This window comes from Leptonychotes weddellii, chromosome 1, assembly GCF_054177405.1.
Source record: "Leptonychotes weddellii isolate Sample4059 chromosome 1, ASM5417740v2, whole genome shotgun sequence".
NCBI lineage: Eukaryota > Metazoa > Chordata > Mammalia > Carnivora > Phocidae > Leptonychotes > Leptonychotes weddellii.
This window is the reverse complement of record NC_138369.1, coordinates 21,521,526-21,532,586: the sequence shown is the minus strand read 5'-3', so window position 1 is coordinate 21,532,586 and position 11,061 is coordinate 21,521,526. Positions and strand designations below refer to the sequence as shown.

General features: G+C 39.5%; 1 protein-coding gene across 1 annotated transcript in view; it reads left to right on the top strand.

Annotated features, from left to right (window-relative positions):
• Nucleotides 1-11,061, top strand: part of DNAH12 (dynein axonemal heavy chain 12) — a 151,531-nt gene that overhangs the window by 30,899 nt on the left and 109,571 nt on the right. The window contains exons 8-12 of the mRNA XM_081805771.1: nt 2,241-2,428; nt 2,664-2,903; nt 3,237-3,482; nt 3,817-3,936; nt 10,351-10,460. Coding sequence (XP_081661897.1) covers nt 2,241-2,428; nt 2,664-2,903; nt 3,237-3,482; nt 3,817-3,936; nt 10,351-10,460 — 904 coding nt within the window. The remainder of the gene's footprint in view (nt 1-2,240; nt 2,429-2,663; nt 2,904-3,236; nt 3,483-3,816; nt 3,937-10,350; nt 10,461-11,061) is intronic.

The following is an 11,061-nucleotide window of genomic DNA, read 5'->3' as shown; positions in this document are numbered from 1 at the left end:
TTTTATTTATGTATTTGAGAGAGAGAGAATGAGAGAGAGCGAGTACATGAGAGGGGGGAGGGTCAGAGGGAGAAGCAGACTCCCCGCCGAGCAGGGAGCCCGATGCGGGACTCGATCCAGGGACTCCAGGATCATGACCTGAGCCGAAGGCAGTCGCTTAACCAACTGAGCCACCCAGGTGCCCCTAAAAAAGATTTTTAAAAAGGAATTGATAAGATGTTGGTTGAAAAAGGAAAGAAGAAAAATTCAATGAAAAAAATAGAAAGAAAAAAAAGAAAATTTAAAAAATTAACTTTGAAAGACTAAAGAATCATGGGGAAAAAAGCCATGAGTTCTGTGTGCAGTATTCCCCTAGCGCTGGCGTTCTGCTGTTCTCATTGACAGGTAAACTTGGTCTTGGCTGGCTGTTCTTGCTGGTCTTCTGGGGGAGGGGCCTGTTGCCATGGTTCCCAAATGTCTTTGCCAGAGATGGAATTGCCCTGCCCTTGCAGGGTCTGGGCTAAGTAATCTGCTCGGGTTTGCTCTCGGGAGCTTTTGTTCCCTGCAAACTTTCCGGGTAGCTTTGGAGGCTGAGAGTGAAGATGGTGGCCTCCCAGTCTCCACCCTGGAGGAGCCGAGAACTCGGGGCCCCACTCCTCAGTGCGCCCCCAGAGAAAAGCAGTCAGTCACTCCCGTCTCCCCGGTCTCCGGCCGCACTCTGTGCTCACCTGGCCTGTGACCAAGCATTTCTATCTCTGGCACATGACCCTGTTTGGAATCTCCAAACCCAGCAGATCCCTGCGGTGTGCTCCTGCGCCGCTCCTCCCAGGGCAGGAAGGGGAGTCTCCCCGGATCTGCCACTCGTTGGGTCCCTGCTGGAGGAGCAGTGGCCCGACTGTGCCGCAGATCATAGTTTATGGCAACCCTGAGCTGAGAGCCCACTCCTCGGCTCCGTCTCTGCAGTTGGCTTCCCTGCTCCGATACCTGGGAGCTCTGCCACACTCAGGCATCCCTTGTCTTTCTGTGACCCCGAGGGTCCTGAGACCACACTGTCCCAGCGAGGGTTCCACCCCCTGCTTAGCCAATGGAGTGACATCCCTTGGCAGAGCCGACTTCTAATAGTTCCGATTTTGTGCTCCACTGCTCTATCACTTGCCAGAAGCAGCCAACGGAGGCCCCCTCCCCCTGCCGTCTATCCTCCCGAATATCGCCTCAGATTCACTTCTCTGCACGTCCTACCTTCTAGAAAGTGGTCGCTTTTCCGTTCAGAGAGTTGTTGCTATTCTTTTCTTCGATCTCCTGTTGAGTTTGTAGGTGTTCAGAATGGTTTGATCCCTATCCAGCTGAATTCCTGGGGCCAGATGAAATTTAGGTCTCCTACTCCTCTGCCATCTTGCTCCTCCCCTTTATTAAATTATTTTTTAATAGACTTTTTTTAAGAGCAGTTTTAGGTTCACGGAACACTTAAGCAGAAAGTACAGAGAGCTCCCACGTATGCCTTACCTGTACCATATGTACAACTTTGGTCCCTTAACCCTATTTTTTTCTAAAAGGAGTTAGGTTTCGTACTTAACTCTCATACCAGTTTTCTTGAAAGAAACTCCATGGTTGGAGTTGACTGTAATTTATATGCTTCTAAAAATTTCCAGCCACTGTTCTAGTCCTTCAGGGGACCCAGAAAGAATTCAGAAATTGGTGACATTTCTCTCAAACAGCTTAAAGACTAATTGAGAGGAAAAACAGTCTACAAAATTAAGTGTAATGCAAGGTTGAAAGTGATCATGCCAGTAAGAGAAGTGCAGAACAGTGTTGTAAGAATGGAGAAAATGGAAAACATACCATGAGTGGAGTACCATAGCCAGGTGAATTTTGAGCAAAATTCTGTATTAGGTCATCTGTTTCTCTTCCAACTGATGGGCCCCCATTTACAACACTCATTTGCAGGTGTTGGCTCTTGGCAGACAGCCATGGAGATTGTCATTAATGATCTCCGCAACTGTCTCCACAACCATCTCTAATCAAACCTTTCTGACCCAATGTGAATACTTTAAGGCTAGATTCTCTTTGTTTGTAAAGGCAAATGGGATACTCATGAGGTATTATAATACACTTTTCCTTGTGCAGCTGGAAAAGTGCATGCTAAAAATTAACTGAACGATATAATTGTATTACTGCTCCTTTGAAGCTACAAATAAGCATAAGTCAATTTTGTAAGCAATTGTCTATTATAGGTTTTCTTTCTTTTTTTTTTTTCAGTTAAGCACGGATTTCTTTTCACATATATTTTTCTCTTCAGATAGGTGCCTTCTATTTGAACCTCGGAGGAGCTCCAGAGGGGCCAGCAGGCACAGGAAAAACTGAAACCAGCAAGGACTTGGCTAAAGCTCTTGCAGTCCAATGTGTGGTGTTCAACTGTTCAGATGGGCTAGATTATCTAGCAATGGGAAAGGTAAAGTTGCATATTGAATGTTATAAACTTAGAGCTAGGTCCAACTGGATAAACTGAAACGAATTCACATTATTTGAATGTTTATGCATTGCTTAAACCTCAGTTTTAGGGGTAAAGACATTGTTTTTATACCTGGGGGTTTATTGGTTTTCAGTTTTGACTTAAAAGATTAAATATTTGTTTAACAAATGATGCCCCTTAGTAAGAAAACTCACCTCCTTTTCCTTGTTCTTAGTTTTTTAAAGGACTGGCTTCTTCTGGTGCTTGGGCTTGCTTTGATGAATTTAATCGGATTGAGTTGGAAGTGCTGTCAGTGGTAGCTCAACAGATCCTTTGCATTCAGAGAGCCATTCAACAGAAGCTGGAAGTGTTTGTTTTTGAAGGGACAGAGCTTAAGCTCAATCCAAACTGCTTTGTAGCCATTACCATGAACCCTGGCTATGCAGGACGTTCTGAATTACCAGATAATCTTAAGGTAATATCTTGTAAGAGTGTAAATTTAATTAAACCTAACAGCACCATCCACTTAAAATGGTATAATTTCCTCACATATATTTGTAAATGTCCCTTTTACCTTTGCCATTACCTACAAGGTAAACCTCTAAAAACTTTTTTAGGCATCTAATGCATATTAAAGTACATGAAACCATTACGGTGCTACTGAAAAAAAATTACAGGATTAATGAAAATGTGCTGCATTAGGGGAATAAGCTTGAATATCACCACATTCTGTTGGGATGCTTGTGCTCAGCTTTTAAAAATGGTTTCCGTTATATAAGTAATAGATTTCATTCATTATATACTTCAGGTTCTTTTTAGAACAGTGGCTATGATGGTTCCAAACTATGCCCTCATAGCAGAAATCTCCCTCTACTCCTATGGATTTTTGAATGCGAAACCTCTGTCTGTGAAAATAGTGATGACCTACAGGCTTTGCTCAGAACAGCTCTCGTCACAATTTCATTATGACTATGGAATGCGAGCAGTAAAAGCAGTTTTAGTGGCTGCTGGAAACCTAAAACTAAAATTTCCAAATGAAAATGAAGATATACTGGTAAGTGTTAAATATATACGTTATGAAAGCCTCAGTACAAGATACATTTTTTTTTTTTTTTTTTTAGGAAAGTTGATCAGGAGCTATAAATAGGCAAATAAGAAAGTTGTTGGTTTTGAATCTTTTTATGTGAGGTTGAAATAGTAGTTTTGGGATTATGTTATTCATTATACTTTATATGAATCCAAGGACCTTCTGGCTTGATAAGCATAGTGTTGGCATTTTAGTATGGGGATTCCATAGAGAGATGTGAGAGGAACTTTGACTTTTAGTGGTGGGCAGGGTGGGCAATATGGGCAAGTAACTTATATTGCACTTTTTGGATGATTTTTAGCTTCTTCGGTCAATTAAAGATGTAAATGAACCGAAGTTTCTATCACATGATATACCCTTATTTAATGGAATAACTAGTGACCTATTTCCTGGTATTAAACTTCCTGAAGCTGACTATCATGTAAGTAAACCTGTGAGAATGACTTATTCTGCAAATAAATTTATCTGATGACTCAATCATTTTAAATGCATTAAATTATTCTATTTGGAGGATAAACCCCTATTTTGGCCACTTTCATTAATGAGGATGAGTAAATTCTGGTATCTTCTGTTATAGGATACCAATGTTAACAAGATTCAGATTAAAGATAATGTTCTTTCTAAGAGAATGAGTACTTTTATTTCCTATCATGTGATTTCTGATATTTGCTTCAATGTGTACTGTAATTCTGTTGTGTACTCTAGCAGGTAGAAAAGATGGTAAACTGCAAGTGGCAAAACATCCTATAGTTCACATAAGGATTTCTCATATTTAAGTAATATGCTTTTTTTTAAGAGGAAACAAACCATGTGCATTTCCAATTTCATCTAAATTATACATTAAAATGTACATATATATATACATATATATACACATAAGAATAAGTGTCTGCTGTTTATAGCTGTTATGTAATGTAAAATCAAGATAAAATTTTTTGCATTAAGTTTTTTTTTTTAAGATTTTATTTATTTATTTGTTAGAGAGAGAGAGCGTGGGCGAGAGAGTGAGCGAGAGTACAAGCAGGGGGAGCTGCAGGCAGAGGGAGAAGCAGGCTCCCTGCTGAGGTAGGAGCCTGGTGCGGGACTCGATCCCAGGGCACCGGCATCATGACCTGAGCCGAAGGCAGCCGCTTAACCGACTGAGCCACCCAGGTGTCCCTTTAATTAAGTTTTTAATTTTAATTCCAGGGTATTTAACATACAGTGTTATATTAGTTTCAGGCATACAATACAGTGATTCAACAGTTCTATATACTACTCAGTGCTCATCGTGATGAGTATACTCTTGAATCCCCATCACCTATTTCACCCACTCCCCTACCCACCTCCCCTCTGGTAACCATCAGTTTGTTCTCTATAGGTCTGAGTCTGTTTCTTGGTTTGTTTCTCTCTCTCTGTCTCTCTCTTTTTCCCTTTGCTCATTTGTTTTGTTTCTTAAATTCCCCATATGGTATCTGTGTTTCTCTGACTGATTTCACTTAGCATTATACTCTCTAGCTCCATCTAGGTCGTTGCAAATGGCAAGATTTCCTTCCTTTTTTTTTTTTTTTTAAGATTTTATTTATTTATTTGAGAGAGAGAGTGAGAGAGAGAGCGCAAGAGGGGGTAGGGTTAGAGGGAGAAGCTGACTCCCCACCGAGCAGGGAGCCCGATGTGGGACTAGATCCCGGGACTCCGGGATCATGACCTGAGCCGAAGGCAGTCGCTTAACCAACTGAGCCACCCAGGCGCCCAAGATTTCCTTCCTTTTTATGGCTGAATAACATTCCATTGTGTATATATACTACTTCTTTATCCATTCATCTATCAAGGGATACTTGGGTTGATTCCATAATTTGGCTATTGTAGATAGTGGCAATTTCTATGGTGAAATGTATAGTTAATACTTCTTGAGTTCAGCATGTATAAACTACCTTTTTCCATTTGATGATTCAATTCTTCCACCCCATCTCTCTATTGATATTACTGTGAAAATTTCAATTTGTTTGAGCTATTATATCATTAAGGCATCACTCGGCTTAAAGGCATCATTTACTTTTTAGCCTTTTTAAAAATTTTAAACCTTCAAACTCAAATGCTAATATACATCCTATGGTGGTATCAGATTAATGTGACTCTAGGGTGTTTTCCAAAACCAACAACCAGTTCTCTTCTCTGGACACCAACTGGATGTTCAACAACTCAATTCTGACACAAACTTCAGGTAGTCATTATCAGACTCCACAGATTAAAGGCTCAGTCCTACAAGACTGCCCCTCACTTCAGTCAGTCTCAAGTCCTGGGCCACCTATGTTTCTGACTGGCTGGGGTTTCCATAACCTCCCCACCCAGCTTTGATAATTCATTAGAATAGCTCACAGAACTCAGGAACACAGTTTACTTACATTTATTATAAAAGATACAACCTGGGGCTGGGGCAGGGGTAGCCTGGCTGGCTCAGTGGTAGAGCATACAGACTCTTGACCTCAGGGTTGTTGGTTCAAGACCCACATTGGGTGTGGATCCTACTTAAGAAAAAAAAAAAAGATATAAAGGATACAATTTGGGAAGAACCAAATGGAAGGAGATGTATAGGGTAAGGTAGGTATGGGTGGGTGGCAGCATGCTTCAGGGTATGTCATTCTCCCTGGACTTCAATGTGCTCACCAAACCAGCTCTCTGAATCTTGTTGTTCAAGAGTTTTTACAGAGCCCAGTCTCCTGCCCTTTTCCTCCCTCCCCCACCCCAGTGCATTCACCAAAAGCTGGTAAGTAGGGCTGAAAGTTCCAACCCTCTAAACACTGGGTCTTTCCTGTGACTGGCCTCATCCTGAGGCTATCTAAGGTCCCCACCCTAAGTTGCCTCATCAGCACAAACGTGGGTGTGATTGACAAGGGCTCATTAAGAATAACAAAGATATTCTTGTCACTCAGGAAATTTTAAGGGTTATAGGGGCCCTGTGCCACGGACTGGGAATAAAGACCATATATATTTTTATATTATACCACAGGTAATTATCAAGATGATTCAGGGTATGCTAATAGGATTTTTAAAAATCAGAATGAAAATACAGAACTTTTAACATTGTCATGGAGAATTCTTGTCCTATGAATATAGCAATCAATGCATGGATCCACAGCTTCCAGTTTGAAAACTACTACTAGGAGTCAGTGCTGTGAGGTGTGTGGCCAAGTGACTCAGTGCACCTGCAGATGAGCCAAGGGGAGCCAGGGCTATTGAAAAAATCTACTATGTCATATTGCTTTTTAATATGTGTAATATTCCTTTATTTTTCCTTTACTGACTCCTTTTGGGTTTCAGATAGTGTTTATTACTCCGTTAATCTTCCCTGTTGGATTTCTAGCATCTCAGTAGTCACTCCACAGGTTATAATATTCATCCTTGACTTATTACAATTTACCTTAAGTTTGTATTTCATCATTTCAGAAACAACATAAAATCTTTAAGTGGTGTTATTTTATTATCCACTCATCCCTGCCCATTGTACTATTGTCGTCATGTATTTTATTTCTACATATTATAAACTCCACAATACAGTGTTATTTTTTGCTTTTGGTATTAGCATTTGAAAAAAAGTCCTTTCTATTAACTTTTTCTAGTGTTTTTTATTCTTTCTAGCAGATACATGCTTTCATCTGAGATCTTTTTCCTTCAACAGAAAGAACTTCCTTTAGTATTTCTTGTGTGCATGTGGGTCTTCTGGCAACTAATTCTCATAGCTTTTGTTGGTTTGAAATGTCTTTATTTAGCCTTAATTTCTTAAGAATTATTTTCGCTAGATATAGAAATCCAGATTGGCAGGGATCTGCCCCTCTTTCTGCATTGTTTTAAAGATATTATTTCTATTAACTCTTGGCTCTCATTGTTAAAGTTGGAAGTCAGGTATTTTTCTTACTTATGTGTGTCTGAATTTAATGTGTGTTTTCCCTCTGGCTCTTTTAATATTTTTCTTTGCCTGTGTGCCTTGTGGTGTTTGTTTGGTACTTATCTTGCTTGGATTTGCTGCACTTCTTGAATCTGTGGATTGATGTCTTTAGAAAATTCTCAGTAATTATCTCAAAACATTTCTTCTGCCCTATTTTGTCTCCCTGGTCCCTCTGGGACTCCAATTAAATGTATGTTAGATTATTTTGTTGCAGAATTTGCAGGGTTCTTGTCTCATGGAGTTGAAGAATGAATCTCGCAGACCCAAAAGGGTGACGTGAAAGTTTACTAAGTGAAGGTGAAAACAGAAAGGAAAGAAAAAACTCTCTAGAGTGAGAGAGGCCCTGAATGGGTTGTCACTGAGGGCTTTTAGTGCAGTCTTTTATTGAGAACTGATGGGAAGCTTGTGCCGTCTTGTTTTGTTCCCTTATCTCTTGCTCAGCTCTGTCTCAGTGTCTCCATCTGCCAGGAGTAGTTTCAGAGCCTAGTCTGGGGATTCAGGGACCTCCTATCTCTTCTGACTATACCTTAACTCCTTCCTTATTCATGGGACAGGACCTTAGGCAGAAAGAGCTATACTGGGATTGTGAGGGGTGATTGATTGTATACTTTAATTAGTGGGGGTTAGGGATAGCGCAAGTCTCCAAAAAATCTGGAAGCAAGGCTTTCAGGACCTTGAGGGGTAGCTGCTGCTAAGATAAGGTTACTTTTAAACATGAAGGCACTAAGGCAGCCACAAGCTCCTTGAGGAAGGTCACGCTCTATGTGTTTCAGGTATCAGTGGGCTGCAAGCTGGAGGGAGATTTTATTTTATTTATTTATTTTTTAAAATTTTTAAAGATTTATTTATTTATTTATTTGACAGAGAGAGACACAGCGAGAGAAGGAACACAAGCAGGGGGAGTGGGAAAGGGAGAAGCAGGCTTCCTGCGGAGCAGGGAGCCTGATGTGGGCCTCGAAACCAGGACCGTGGGATCATGACCTGAGCCGAAGGCAGATGCTTAATGACTGAGCCACCCAGGTGCCCTGTAGGGAGATTTTAAGTTACATTTCTTTTGCCTTTGTTTCCCACATCAATTTTATATTGCCTCACACATCTCTTATGTTCTGTTTTTATTAATTTTATTTTCTGTGCTGTAGTTTGGATACATTTTATTGGCCTGTCTTTAAGATCAATGATTTTTTTTCTTTGATTTTGTTCAGTCTGCTGATAAACCTATCCAATGAGTTATTAATTTCACATATTTTATTTTTTTAGTTTTAGCGTATCTAATCTGGTTTCATTAAAACTACATTTTTCTTTGCTTGAATTCTTCATCTTTTCATCTGTTTTCTGTCATATTGTCTATTTTCTCTTAAACATTTATAGAAATTATTTTTATTGTTCTGCTAATTATGACATCTAGGTCATCTGGGAGTTTGTTTTTTTCTCTTGATCTTTAGCTATTTCATATCCTGACTTGTGAAGTTTGTTTTTGTGTTAAAAATTGTGTATAAAATAATTGTAGAGGCTATAAAGTATTATTTTCCCACAGAAAAACTATGTTTTTCCTTTGTCAGATAGCTAGACTGAGTGATGATCAATTCAGTTGGGAGTTGACCCAAACCAGAGTTTTGTGGCAGCATTGTTGAACTTTAGTTTACCTCTGGTTTCACGTCTTTAGAGTGAGAATTGTCCTATAATATAGGGCCATCCCTCTAGCAGCATTTTGGGATATAAGCATCCCAATAAGGTGATATCTGTGTGCCTTTCTAGCTAAGTCCTTGATTTCTTGCCTCACCTCACATTCAGCAAAATCATAGGCAGTGGGTGAATCAGATTTGCATTTGAGGCTTCTCCAGATTCAAATCTGCCACACAAGCCCAGACGACCATTAAATTCTCTAATGATTTCTCTTTATTTCAGCAAAGTCCCTCTGCCTATGGCAGGCCCAATCCAATGCCCATCTGATGTCTGTAGCTGGAAAATGCTCCCAGCAGCTAAATTAGCATTGCTTTGTGCTCACCTAGAAAGGCACATCCCTTTCTGAAATTTATTTCCTTTAGACGTACTTGTATCCAAAAACTTCTTTATCTTTAAAATTTTTTATTTTTTTTATTTTTATTTATTTTATTTTTATTTTTTTAGATTCTTCATTTCTTTAGTTACTACAGTGTGAAGGATTGTTTGGCATGTCCTTCCACATCCTAACCAAAGGTGAAATTCTGGAAAACACTATTAAAAGGAGTTTCCATGCAGCCTGCACCCAGTGCTATGGTGCTCTGATCATTAATTTGTAATAGGGAATAATAATATTTTTAAAGTAATTTAATTCTTTTTGTTCTTCCTTTTAATTAAAAAAATTAAGCTTTTAAAAAATAAAGCTTTAGGCCCCTAGGTGGCTCAGTTGGTTAAGCAACTGCCTTTGGCTCAGGTCATGATCCTGGAGTCTTGGGATCGAGTCCCACATCGGGCTCCCGGCTCAGCGGGGAGCCTGCTTCTCCCTCTGACCCTCTCCCCTCTCATGCTGTTTCTCTCTCTCTCTCTAATAAATAAATAAAATCTTTATTAAAAAAAGAAAACAGAAACAAAAACAAAAAATAAAGCTTTAAGGGATGCCTGGGTGGCCCAGTCGGTTAAGCATCTGCCTTCAGGTCAGATCATGAACCCAAGGTCCTGGGATCGAGTCCTGCATCGGGCTCCCTGCTCAGCGGGAAGCCTGCTTCTCCCTCTGCCTGATGCTCCCCCTGCTCGTGCTCTCTCTCTCTTAAATAAATAAATAAAATCTAAAAAAAATAAAGCTTTAAGAAATAATTTATCAATATAGGAAGATAATGATTTTTTATTTCAAAATGAAAAGTCTATAAGATATGTATGAGATGATTTATGATACCATTTTATAAAAATGCATTCCATTTTCTTTTATTTTAGGAATTTTTGGAATGTGCTCATGAAGCCTGCAAAGTACATAATCTTCAGCCAGTTAAATTTTTTCTTGAAAAAATGATTCAGACATATGAAATGATGATTGTGAGACATGGGTAAGATTATAGATTATCATTGTCTGCCATAGTTAGATGTTATTTTCAAATCAAACTTTTAAAACAACTAAAATTTGTGAACCAAAGGACTCAGCAAATTTTGTATGCTAGGTAGGCTAGGGAGCAGATGCTTAACCAGCTGAGCCACCCAGGTGCCCCTGCAAGGATCATTTTTTAAAAATTATTATTATGTTATGTTAGTCACCATACAGCACATCATTAGTTTTTGATGTAGTGTTCCATGATTCATTGTTTGCGTATAACACCCAGTGCTCCATGCAGTACATGCCCTCCTTAATACCCATCACCGGGCTAACTTATCCCCCCACCCCCCTCCCCTCTAAAACCCTCAGTTTGTTAGGATCATTTTTAAGTCTTGAACATTCACATGTGTTTTAGCCTAGACTCATAGTTTGTCAGTAAGCTTCCTCAAAAACTTGATAAGCTTCTTATTTGTGTGATTCTAAGCAGCTCTATATGCCAATATCCATAACTATAGTCCTTACCAAGTCATACCTTTATAAATTTCCTTGCAGTATCCTTGAACCTATCAATTTTAATTGAGAAGACCACAAGCTTAATCTGTTTTCACTCCTGAAAT